Raw genomic sequence first — 13,583 nt, 5'->3', positions numbered from 1 at the left:
TTGTAAGCAAGAGCAATATATGATAATATGTTTAAAAAGATTAACTGGCAATAGTATGGAAGAGAAAATAAAAGAGAATAAAACTGAAGACAAGGAGATGAGGTAAAAGCCTAGGACAAAATTGAGGAGACATTATTAATAAACCATCTCCTAAAACTGTACTGAGTATAGGCTGATCTGGATATATCAACAATAAAATTTCACATCAAGTTAAGCATTCTTTTGACTTGATAATAAGTTTACTTCTTACCAGGACTCCCTAAAAATATTTTTCATCAGTAAAATTGTTATTTAAGTTCAGTGCTCTTCACATTATTACATGTATCTTTCTGAATGTATATCATACCTCAAAACAGAAAGCTAAATTAACAACTGTATCAAGGTGAGTCAATCCTAGAACTATAAGCAACTCTTCACAATATTATGTGCTTTGAAATATTTTTTAAAACTTCAAATAAACTATATTTATACTGTAATTAATATATCTTTCCAAAAAATGAAAATGACATTATGATATAAAAACATAAACATCTACTCTAAAAAAATCAATAACAGCAATATTGTTCTCATGGCATTGGTGTAGTTGCTTATTTTGTTGGATAGGAAGGAGAACAGCAGTTATCACTCAAATTCTTTCTCCTTCCCTTAATGAGAAGGCAATATATGGCATATTGTTTAAATATGTAAGTCCACATACCTCCTTTTACACCAGTGGAGATGAGAATGGGAGGAAGGCCATCTTCAGGAATAAGGTTCATTGCACTTCCAACAGGACTTCCAACCTGAGTTATACTCCCAGAGAAGAGAGAAATATCTACCTACAAAAAGCAAATCAGCAAAGTGTGCATTATTCAAGACTTTGGCAGAATATAGTGAAGAATATAAATAGGAATTTAAGTGAAAATGTGAAATTTATACTTTTTGAAAGACAGCACAAGATACTCATTATACAATGAAAATGTTTTTAAATGTATATGGCTCTCCTTTTGGTATCATCAAATCATGGTATTGAGAGAAGAGGCCTTATAGCCTAAGTTAAAGATTCCTTTACCCAGGTTTCTTTTGCCATAAAAGAAAAATATTTTTAAAAACTGCAGTGGCAAAAGAAACAAAATTTCAATATTATCTCATTAACCTTTATTGCCTTTGGATCGACTTAAAGTGTCATTTAGGCCGGGCACGGTGGCTCACGCCTGTAATCCTAGCACTCTGGGAGGCCGAAGTGGGCGGATCGTTTGAGCTCAGGAGTTCGAGACCAGCCTGAGCAAGAGCGAGACCCCATCTCTACTAAAAATAGAAAGAAATTATATGGACAGCTAAAAAAAATATATATATAGAAAAAATTAGCTGGGCATGGTGGTGCATGCCTGTAGTCCCAGCTACTCGGGAGGCTGAGACAGGAGGATCGCTTGAGCCTAGGAGTTTGAGGTTGCTGTGAGCTAGGGTGACGCCACGGCACTCACTCTAGCCTGGGCAACAGAGTGAGACTCTGTCTCAAAAAACAAAACAAAACAAAACAAAACAAAAAAAAAAAGTGTCATTTATATTGCCTTTTTTTTTTTTTTTTTTGAGACAGAGTCTCACTCTGTTGCCCAAGCTAGAGTGCCGTGGCATCAGCCTAGCTCACAGCAACCTTAAACTCCTGGGCTCAAGCAATCCTTCTGCCTCAGCCTCCTGAGTAGCTGAGACTACAGGCATGTGCCAACATGTCTGGCTAATTTTTTTTTCCTATATATTTTTAGTTGTCCAGCTAACTTCTTTCTATTTTTAGTAGAGATGGGGTCTCACTCTTGCTCAGGTTGGTCTCGAACTCCTGAGCTCAAACGATTCGCCTGCCTTGGCCTCCCAGAGTGCTAGGATTATAGGCGTGAGCCACCACGCCCGGCCTATATTGCTTTTTAAAATGAACTTTGAGAATAGTGGTGATGATTGCACAATAATGTGAATGTATTAATACTTGACACTGAATTGTACACTTAAAAATGGTTAAAATAGTATTTTATGTTATACATATTTTACCACAAAAAAGAGGAAAAAATAAACTTTGATAAAATATAGAGATTAAAATAGGTCATCATTTTCCATTTACTGTGTAATAAAACTTCAAGTTCATTTTTCTTTGCATTAGTATGCAGAGCATATTAGCTACATTTAATAAATGTAATATTGCAAAACATTGTGGGTGGAGTTAAATCCACTTAATTAATAGAACATGCTCGAAGGTCTATTAAAGTGATGCTCTCTTCTCTATATTCTCTATTATTAAACAAAAGAAAGAAGCTTCTAAAAAGCTAAAAGAAAAATATTTAAAAGCTGTTTTTAACATGTATAAAAATGTTCATAGCAGCTTTATTCATAATAGCCAAAACCAGGAAACAATTTAAATGTCCCTTAACGGGAAAACAGATAAATTGTGATATATTCATACAATGGAATACTACTCCGCAATAAAAAATTAATTTTTGATGCATACAACATGGATAAATCTCATAAATATTAGGCTGAGCTTAAGAAGCTAAACAAAACATTATATATGTTTTCATTTATGTGAAACTCAAGAATAGGAAAAACTAATCTATGGTGAAAGAAGTCAGAATAATGGTTACCTTGAAAAAAGGGGAAAGCTAGTGACAGAAAACGTACGTGAGGGAAGCTAATGGAGTGATGGAAATATTCTGTATCTTCACCTGGATGGTAGTTATATATATAACCATTATATATAAAATATATAATATATAAATCCATCATGTTGTTTACTAAAGATTAATGCCCTTTAAGCACTTTACTGTATGTATTTTATACCTGAATAAAGATTAAAACTATTTCTTAAAAATATGCTCATGTTTTATCATACTTTTGTCTATGCTCTCTATAATTTAGGACTAGAAGTTTTTAGTGGGTTTTTGCTAAAATTCTCCAGCGTGATCAGTATGGCATCCTATAAGAGGAGATTTGGAAAAATTTATTGGCAAAGTATTTAATTTCAAAATATTAAAGGGGTACAAATGATTTTGTTACATGGATATCTTTTATAATGCTTAAGTTGGGGCTTTTAGTGTGCTCATCACCCAAATAGTGTTCATTGTGCCCGATAGGTAAGTTTTTACCCTCCCTCTCCTCCCCCTGTATCTTATTTGAAGGCCTGAAATAACAATATATTCTAACCTGCTATTTAATGGTATATAAATCCTCCTTTTAATATCATTAATTGATGGTCAGTTGGCCTAGTAGTATTTAAGTATACAATTACATTCTGTGAAAAGAAATTTACTTCATTTATTGAGCACCTATTATTAAGTGGCAGGTACTCTGCTAGACCATAAAAATGAGAAAAATATATTCTAGTCTGGCCTTAAAGAGTTTGTTTTCCTTCACTTTATCAGGTAAATATTAAAATAGAGTGTTGAACAATGTGAGAGCACCAAAATAAATAATTAACTTGGTTAGTTTCTTTTATACTGAGCTGAAACTTGTTTCCCTGTAACATTCATTAGAGTGTCATTCATTCAAAAATATTTATGTTTTAAGAACCTATCATACAGGCCGGGCGCAGTGGCTCACGCCTGTAATCCTAGCACTCTGGGAGGCCGAGGTGGGCGGATCGTCTGAGCTCAGGAGTTCGAGACCAGCCTGAGCAAGAGTGAGACCCCATCTCTACTAAAAATAGAAAGAAATTATATGGACAGCTAAAAATATATACAGAAAAAATTAGCCGGGCATGGTGGTGCATGCCTGTAGTCCCAGCTACTCGGGAGGCTGAGACAGGAGGATCCTTTGAGCTCAGGAGTTTGAGGTTGCTGTGAGCTAGGCTGACGCCACGGCACTCACTCTAGCCTGGGCAACAGAGTGAGACTCTGTCTCAAAAAAAAAAAAAAAAAAAGAAAAGAAGAACCTATCATACAAACTAAGAGATGTAAAAAAAATTTAATACAAAGAAAAAAATCATCACCATATAAGCCCCATAGTTATAACTGATTCAGGCAAAAGTCATCAAAAAATAGTAAAATCACTGGTTAAAAGATTGTTGGGGAACAGGATACTCATAGTCTCAAAGAATCACCCTTACATTACTTATTAATTACAGAGAGGAAAAGGTACTCTTGCAATGGAGAAACACCGAAGATATTACATTAACCAATTATTAAACTAATACTTCCTGATGTGATCTACTAAGAAATGACCACCACTTATGTATATTATTATTACTGCCAAAAAATGATTGAGGGTATTATGCAAAACATGTCCCAAATACTCAAAAAATAATGATATGAAGGACCTAAAACAAAACGTAGGAGAATTGTTAAAGATTAAAGGAAACTAAAGAAACGTGAAAACTAAATGCAACTGTGCTCCTTGATGAGATCCTGATTTTTAAAAATAAATTTGACTTAGTTAAAACATTTTTATATATGTAGGCATACACATATGTATAAATGAAAGCTATACAGAACATTATTGGGACAACTGGGGAAATCTGATATGGATTATATAATTATATGTTAAATTTCCCGCTTATGTGATAACTGTATTGTGGTTACGTAAGAAAATAACTTGTACTTAAAAGTCACAAGCTGAACTTATCTGGTGGTAAAATGCAACCAATCCTCAAATGGTTCAACCAAAAAAAAAGTGTACGTCTGTGTGAAGTGATAAAGTAAATGTGGCAAAATGATAACAGTTGGCAAATATAGGTGAAGAATATATGAGTGTTCACTGTGCTATTCTTGCAAATTTTCTGTGGTTTGAAATTTTTTTCCAAACAAACAGCTGTGGGGAAAAAAGAAGAAACTTTCTTGACAAACTCATTGTGTTGATACAAAGAAGGATAAGATGTAGTTCTGGCTGTCATCCTCTGCAGCCATAGAAAAATGAAAAAACAGACGTAAGAATATTTGAAGACACACATGACATGGTATGATCTGTATGGTCCCTTCACCTAACAGGAAACTTGGCTCTGTATGTTAATCTAATTTTAACAACAAGCAATTTTAATTACAACCAAATCTACAAATTATATGTGAGGTAAATATCTGAAAATATATTACTGAACATAAATATATATAATAACAATAACTAATAATTCTATGAAAACTTCACAAATAAAAGTTTTATCCAACTCTAATGTAAAATACAGACTTTGGGTGATCATGATGTGTCAATGTAGGTTCAACAATTGTAATAACTATACCACTCTGGTGGGGGATATTGATAATGGGGAGTCTATCTATGTGTGGGGGCAGGGGGCATATGAAGACTCTCCGTACCTTACTCTCACTTTTGCTATGAATCTAAAACCACTCTAAAAAAATAAAGTTTAAAAAACTTTATCCAAACTTTTATTCTCTTATTTTAAAGAAAAAAGATGGACACATATACTTAATTGGAATTAAACACCTTATTATAACCTTGATCATCAAATTCAAGGGAGCAACCAGCAATAGAAAAAGACTCATTACATAAAAGGATTCTATGTTTATACTTTCTAATTCGGGTTCTAGGTGGCTCTATTGTCTCATTGACTTGGGAAAAAAAGGTAGCTGATGTTTGTCTTCTGAAAATCAAGCTTAGAGGAAAGAGAATCCCATTAGCCTCAAAATTGTGACTGATGCTCCTACAGAAACAAGGTAGAAGTGAGAGCACAGTATGAGCTAGTTTCTTCAGGTATATTATATGAGCCTTCTATCCATTAAGCCAGTGGTTTTCAACTTATTTTTAAGTTCTGGAATTCTTTTTAAAAACCTGAAATGGAAACAACAGATAAAACAGGAAAAAGTAGAGGTGTTCAGGTTGAAGAGAAAGGAATAGAAGAGTTCCTCAGCCATTCTTCCTCACCATGGCACTCCCGAGAGGCTGCCACAGAACCTGGGAATGTGATTTGAGAACCAATGTATCAAGGGGCCAGAATTCCCTCTAGCTCAACCTCTAGCTACAGTGGTAGCCTGAGCTCATCTGAGAACAATCTTCATAAGAACCTGTCTCCTGAAAAAACTTCCAAGTACAGAACCATTTTAAAAAAGGACTGATTTTTGCCACATTTACTCTACCTATACATATATACACACACACACACACACACACACACACACGTGCGAGCGCTAGATTATATCTAAAACCTACCGGGTTCCACACAACAGTCACTCAACTTAGGAAAAGGCAAGACAGAGGCAGCACAACACTGAGTAAAGTAGGTACTCACTTTTAGTTGCTGTTTTGTTTTCTTACCTCTGCTGGTAGAGGACTGGTAGTTGCCGGCTTGACTGGGTCATGTGACACAGCCAGGGTTCCTGCAGAGGAAGTTCCATTGATTGTTAATTTGGCTGCATCAGCAACTTCTCCATTGGGCAATATCCCATCAGCAAACCACACTCTCCTCTGCTCTCTGGGCTGAACCACTTGAGGGGCCAGAAAAATAAAATAGGCATCAATGTGACATTGGTAGGGTTTCTAACATCAAAGAAGAGAAGGTCACCAATTCCAGATGTACAAAGAAATTACTATCTAGCATCTTATAATTAGAAACATGAGAACTGTAACTGTGTACAAAAGTGGTTATAAATGTTATAAATTAATTTAAAAATACATATTTAAATATATTCTTTACTTCTATACTTATATGCAAAGATTTAAAACACTGCTTTAAAATACTAAGAGTTCCTATATACATCTACAATTATGCCACATACTCTGTCACGCATACTGACAGAAACTAAGGAAAGTGTTTTAAGTGCTTAGGAAATAAATTAATAGCAAGAAAAAAATATCAAGCGATAGATATCCACATCTCCGAAAAGTATGAGGTTTCCACAGAAATTCAATATCTGGTACTTTTAAAGGGCAAAAGATGCCCTGAAGAATGTTAAAGAATAATTAGGCAATAAAGGAAGAGTTGGCACAGATATGTAAGAATTGGGAAACAAACTAACCAGATCTTTGTCTAACGTGTAATTGAAGAAGAAAAAGACCGATCTGGTAGTGCAAAAATAGTCTGCATTTTAGTAAAAGGATAGGGGAAAAGCTGGAAAACTGAGTCTGATGAAATGATCTCTTTAAATCCAGTTTTGGAAATCAATTCAAACAGCCCAAACACAGAGACTAGGGAAGAACAACAAAAATGACAAATGAAGTAAAGAGAATAAAGATTTTAATAAAGAAAGCCTGAACTCATAAAAAATACAAGGAGTATGACCAAGGGATGATCTGAAAAGAGGAGAAAACATGTAAGAGTGTGACAATGTCAATTGAAGTCTCTGATCTTCAAAAGGGGAGGCAGGCTATTTAGCAAGGGGAAGGGAATATTACTAGATGAAAAGATATAAAGTTAATGAAGGAAGACAGATTCTAATTATCAAGGGAAACTTCTTAACAAGATTTTTTTAAGGAAATATATAATTGTTATTTTTACTATTCATAATCACCTGAACTTACACAATGCCTTTCATCTGACAATATCAAAATCATAAAGATATAATAAACCAAAATAAGTTGAGCCAATAATTTCCTACCTATCATATGAGGTAATCAGAATTAAAGTTCTGGATTTAAAGGTCTACATACCTAACACAAATATTTTCATATTTTTATATGGGTAGATTAAAAAGGAAAAGAGAAAATGGCAATGTGTATTCCAAAAAGCAATGCTAGAATGGGCTGGTCAGAAGGAAGAACTCTCATTTTCAGCACTTATATAGGTCCTACAAAGAACATTAAGGTAGACATGAGGCTAGGATTTTTACAGGCTTACTTCAAATTCTGCACCTCTTTTTAAGTGCAAGCAGCGTAATTACTCCATTCTTAAGCTGAAGAGGAGATTGGCATATTTTCTAAGGTGCCTCCAAAATATCAAGCAACACAATATTACTCTTTACTTGCCCAGAAATAGTCTTGACACATTTCTCACCTTGTTCTTCCACTTTAATAACCACCCAAAAGGGACTTATCTGTAGTGTTTTAAAGACTTGTGCTGTAAAGTCATATCAGCACTTTTTCAGAGGAACTTCATGAGGAAAAAGAGAGAGAATAGCACATGATCCCCTACCTTCTGCTCCAGGGTGCTTTAAAACTCCCACAGGTACCATCACAGTGGGAGGTGGAGAGCTCAGGGCTCCTGAGGCCTGAGCTTGCTGCAAGGGAGGGATAGTAGAACAGTATTCAGCAGGATTGTTAGGGTTAGGGCTCTGGCTTGAGGCACTCATCATGTTCTCCCAGGCTTGAGCTAAAGCAAATACAGACACAATCAATGTGAATGGATTGTAAAATATGGACATCAAGACCTTCACAATATTGGATAAATAATGCAGCTCCTCCTCATTAACACTCATAGTATGTCTCTCTTCCAACTAGTGAAGGTATTAAGGAGATAGGTGATTTTATTCAACAAAGGAGACCATTTAGCTAAATAAACATTTGGTTGGACAAATAAGAATTATATGATTTTTTTAAAAAAAGAATTATAGGATACTTCTGATACAGACTGATAGCAGATCAGTCTGAGTTAAAGACTAGGTCCCTGGTTCTTTAAAGGAGACCATACATTCCTTTAAGAGGGAGTGAAACATCAAACTTCATATTTGCAACTGGGATAGCATTTAGGCATTTTTTTGTTTTAATATTTATTGCATTTTATAAAGTTCTATAAAAAAACAAAATCAGGGGCTAAAATAGCATAACTTCATTATATAATTTTTAGTTTCATTTCTAGACTTTTAAGGCTCTTGTTAGTTAAGATAAAATCTCACTTAAAAATTTCAAAGCCTAAAGCTCAGGAGAAGACATTTCAACATTTTTGTGAATTCTGCTTTTATGTAATAATCATCCTATATAAAAGTATTCAGCAATAACAACCATTTCACATCTTTGGTGTGTCTCAAAAGCACAGGACCCATTTGAACATGAAAATGTGCCAATATATATAAGTGTGATCAACCAATATGGATGATCACAATATGTTAAGATTCTGTGTACTCTATAATTTTACTAAATACTGACATATCAGTATTGCCTTTAAAGTAAATAGAATGAAAGGTGCTACAGAAATGAAAGAAAACAAATTTTATTTTCTAGGTTCAGGTAATACCCACATGCCCAGGAACAGAAACCACCTGATATTTGAGCATCTTTTCAAAAATCTCATTCAACATCAAAGAATGATCTGTAAGATTTTGAATATTCATTGCCTTCAAACTGCAAGACAAGGCTAATAACAAAAGCTATGTTCCTTTGAAAGCACTAGCAGGAAGAGGGGAGGAAGAGAAAAGGGGAAGGGAAAAAAGGATAGAGAAAGAACACCAAAAAGCATCAAATTAAATCTTCAGAAAAAGACCGGGCTAAGCCATGCGAGAGGAAAGACGCTGGAAAAACCAGGAAAAGTGGATTACCTTAGGATCCCCTGTTAAGGGCCTCCTTGGCTTAATAAAAAGTAAGTATTCCATGTGAATCCTCTGCCATTTCCTTCATCTTTAGCTATGCCAAGTTAAAAAAAAATAGCTATCAAGTTGGAAGATCTCATCAAATAAAAGAGGTGAGATGTATTAGGTACTGTAATTAAGCAGCATGCTCTTGTCTGTGGATATGTGTCCGAAAATGAAAGCAGTGGAATAAAAATCATCAATTGAGCAACCAAGCGAAATAACTGCCATCTAAAAAGTGACCCTTAAGAGTAGAGAGAATGATTCATATTGATCAAAATCATAAGAATTCAGAAATGGGAGAAAATTGGGCAGGTCATAGGAAATTAGAACAGATCAGATTAACTGACATGCAACAGGTTAATAAGCCAGCAACAGGAAAACATCACTATGAGCAATGCAGACAGACAGAGCAGGAGGGGTCTCAGAGCAGATAAGTTCCAGGCTCCAGGAGGCGCACTATATCTTGGCACAGGCAACACAGGTGTCCAAGTTCAACATTTTATGTCTATTAGTAATTGTTCTGGCAACTACACAAAGATGCATTCAAAGAGAAAATACTACATACAGCCTGATTGATTTATTTTATCTTTTTACAAGCATACTCAGGGTTTTTGTTTTTAACTAAAATGCCCTTGGACTCATTTCTTGTCCCACAAAAGATAAATTTTATTTACCTTCCCCTGGCCATATTTTTACACCACATAACAACTAAATTCAAAACCATTATTATCCTTATAACAAATCTAAATAGCATTTAAGAGATAACTGATTATAACTGAAAAATTCAATTCTCTACTTGATCCTAGATGCTAACATATTTATTTTTAACAAGATGAATAAATCAAGTTGTTAATAAGGATGCATGCTAAGTTATTAAGGTGTTACCTAGAAAGAGATAGCTTCTCTTGAAAGGAAAACTTTGGCCCAATTTTAATATGTCATCACCTAGGTGGTCAATAGTTCCCTATCCCCACCTCACCTTGGTCATTTTATTTTTTTTTATTTTTTTTTTTTTTGAGACAGAGTCTCACTTTGTTGCCCAGGCTAGAGTGAGTGCTGTGGCGTCTGCCTAGCTCACAGCAACCTCAAACTCCTGAGCTCAAGGGATCCTCCTATCTCAGCCTCCCGAGTAGTTGGGACTACAGGCATGCACCACCATGCCCGGCTAATTTTTTCTATATATATATTTTTAGCTGTCTATATAATTTCTTTCTATTTTTAGTAGAGATGGGGTCTCGCTCTTGCTCAGGCTGGTCTCGAACTCCTGAGCTCAAACGATCCGCCCACCTCGGCCTCCCAGAGTGCTAGGATTACAGGCGTGAGCCACAGCGCCCGGCCCACCTTGGTCATTTTATAGGAACAGTAACAACTACATGGCACCAAATTTCCAAAGAACTTCCATTATTCCTGCAAAACTTACCTGGCTTTAGCATTCATTCATTAAATTAGGTATAGGAATTCTGAAATGCTAAGATATTTTCAACACATGGAAATTTAGTTCAATATTTTCAGTTAAAGTTAAGACATTTGAGAAGGTACGCAACTTGTACAGAAAAGCAGAAAAAAGTCTTTTCCTAGGAATTCTCGTTTTGTCTCAACAACTGTGAAATCAGCCTGTTTTAATACTTACCATTCATTAGCACTGAATGGCAAATTACACACACTCTAGCTTCCTTTCTGTCCATGTATAACAATTTACATTTGAGGCTACAGCAGGAAGCACAGAAAACCTGTGGGGGGAAAAGAACATACAAAATTTACTTGGGATGGTAGTGCAAAGGGAGAAAACCAATATTGACCAAGACTGATTGACAGTGAACCTTACTGGACTACCATACAAAAGTTCCAAAAGAAAATGTAGTTCAGAAAGCTGGGCAATTCAAAAGCAAGAGTGAGATTTACAAGTCTGTCAACAATAAAGAAATTGAAAATGTTCACTGAAAATAAAGTCTTAGCCAAGATCGCACAGCAAATACACAGCAAGGGAGGGAGAAAAAAAAAAAACAAAAAACAAAAAAACACCTGAGTTACCCTTAGGCAGGATTTCTACGTGCAGTATCACATAACATGGGCATTGAAAGACAGTTACCATTTGCTATTTCTGTTTGGAAAGGAATTGTGGCAGGATGAAATAAATGAAGATTGGAATTTCTGGGTTTTAACTTTTGTTCGTTACTATCCTTACGTGTGGAATAATAATCATATCAGCTGTTTTCACTGGTTTGCTACAAAGGGATCAAAATATACAACTCAATCATAAAAATAAGCACAGCTCCAGTTCCAGGAAATCAGAGCAAGCAATCAGAATCTGCCCTGACAATTTCCAGCACCTCATTTCCACCTTCTGGGCTTGGTTCCTGATAATCTCACTTCCTTCTCCCTTCCACACCAGGCAACAAGAATATCCTGTTAAGATTCCTGTTAAGATTTATTTTCTTGAGGACTCATTAGTCATTTATCACATAGCGCTTCACAGAGACAGAAACTTTATCCCAGTAGGATAAATTCTACTCCAGTTTTTATGGCCAAGAAGTACCCTATATCTTACAAAGCTGAACAAAGAGATGAAAGGTCATATTAAAGATGAAGTTAGATAGATACGTTTGTAGGTATAATTAATATATTTAGCTACTATGATTATCAATTTATAGTTTTTAAAGCACTTTACATTCTCAAAACAACTCTGTGATGTAGGGAGAACAGAGTAATATGTATTATCGTTATTTTCTATCAGAAGAAATTAAGTTTGGATGGTTAAACGATTTCTTCAAGTTCACAACAAACTGTATGAATACTAGGCACTTTACATGTATTGCCTCATTTAACTTCAAAAATTCTACGAAGACAGTCATTTGCAATTAACAGAGTTAGGTAAACAGATGTTAAGTGCTATGGTTCAAATGTTCCAAAACTCATATGTTGAAATCCTATCCCCTAAAGTGATGGTATTAGGAGGAGAGGCCTTTGGGACATAATTAGGTCATGAAGGCTCTGCTCTCATTAATGGGACTAGTGCCCTTATAAAACAGGCCTGAGAGAGATCCCTTGCCCTTTCGCCCTGTGAGGTTACAGTGAGAGTACAGCTGTCTATGAGGAAGCAAGCCCTCACCAGACACTGATCGTGGACTCCCCAGCCTCCAGATTGTGAGAAGTAAATTTCTGTTATTTATAACCCACCAAGTCTATAGTATTAATATTTTGTTACAACAGCCCCAATGGACTAAGACATTAAGTAAAACTGCTCAGAGTCATACAGCTAGTAAGTAAATTACATGATTAATCTGTACGACTCCAATGACTCTGTTCTTAACTAATATGTAATACTACCTCATATTAGTTTATATATTTCATTTTAATTGAGTCATGACTTTTCCTTCTCCTTCACCATGACCACATCAGTCACTAATTCCTGTTGATTCTCTTCCTTGAATTGTTCTTGTGAAATTCCATCTCTTCCTTTTCATCATAAATACTGTTGCCTTTATTCAGGCTTTTATTATCTGAGAACTAGATAATCATCACAACAATCTGTCCTCCTAATCTTCAGATTTGCCTTTCTAATTCATCTTCCACACAAAGACTAAATGAGGATCACTTGAGCCCAGCAGTTCAAGGCTGCAGTGCACTATAATCACACCTATGAACAGCCACTGCACTCCAGCCAGGGCAATATAGCAAGATATTCTTTTCTAAAAAAAGAAAAAAAAAACACAAACAAATATAAAATTACATGCTTCAAAAGTGGTACATGGTGAGGCCGGGCGTGGTGGCTCACGCCTGTAATCCTAGCACTCTGGGAGGCCGAGGCGGGTGGATCGCTCGAGCTCAGGAGTTCAAGACCAGCCTGAGCAAGAGTGAGACCCCGTCTCTACTAAAAATGGAAAGAAATTATATGGACAACTAAAAATATATATATACAAAAAATTAGCCGGGCATGGTGGCGCATGCCTGTAGTCCCAGCTACTCAGGAGGCTGAGGCAGTAGGATTGCTTAAACCCAGGAGTATGGGGTTGCTGTGAGCTAGACTGACGCCACGGCACTCACTCTAGCCCGGGCTACAGAGTGAGACTCTGTCTCAAAAAAAAAAAAAAAGTGGTACATGGTGAAATAAAATCATGTAATCTAGGCTTTAGCAAATTTGGGACACAGGTATGCCTACAGGGAGAAAACCATGTG

General features: G+C 35.7%; 1 protein-coding gene across 2 annotated transcripts in view; it reads right to left on the bottom strand.

Annotated features, from left to right (window-relative positions):
- ZFYVE9 (zinc finger FYVE-type containing 9) overlaps positions 1-13,583 on the bottom strand; it is a 148,336-nt gene that overhangs the window by 58,239 nt on the left and 76,514 nt on the right. The window contains exons 5-8 of one of the 2 annotated variants that reach the window (XM_069477942.1): positions 11,038-11,137; positions 8,036-8,212; positions 6,223-6,392; positions 698-818 (exon numbers count right to left, since the gene is read on the bottom strand). In XM_069477942.1, coding sequence (XP_069334043.1) covers positions 698-818; positions 6,223-6,392; positions 8,036-8,212; positions 11,038-11,137 — 568 coding nt within the window. The remainder of the gene's footprint in view (positions 1-697; positions 819-6,222; positions 6,393-8,035; positions 8,213-11,037; positions 11,138-13,583) is intronic. The other variant, XM_069477943.1, reaches the window with a different exon arrangement.

This window comes from Eulemur rufifrons, chromosome 8 (assembly GCF_041146395.1).
Source record: "Eulemur rufifrons isolate Redbay chromosome 8, OSU_ERuf_1, whole genome shotgun sequence".
In the NCBI taxonomy this organism is placed as follows: Eukaryota; Metazoa; Chordata; class Mammalia; order Primates; family Lemuridae; genus Eulemur; species Eulemur rufifrons.
The sequence above is the reverse complement of the archived record's forward strand: the minus strand, read 5'-3'. Positions and strand labels throughout refer to the sequence as shown.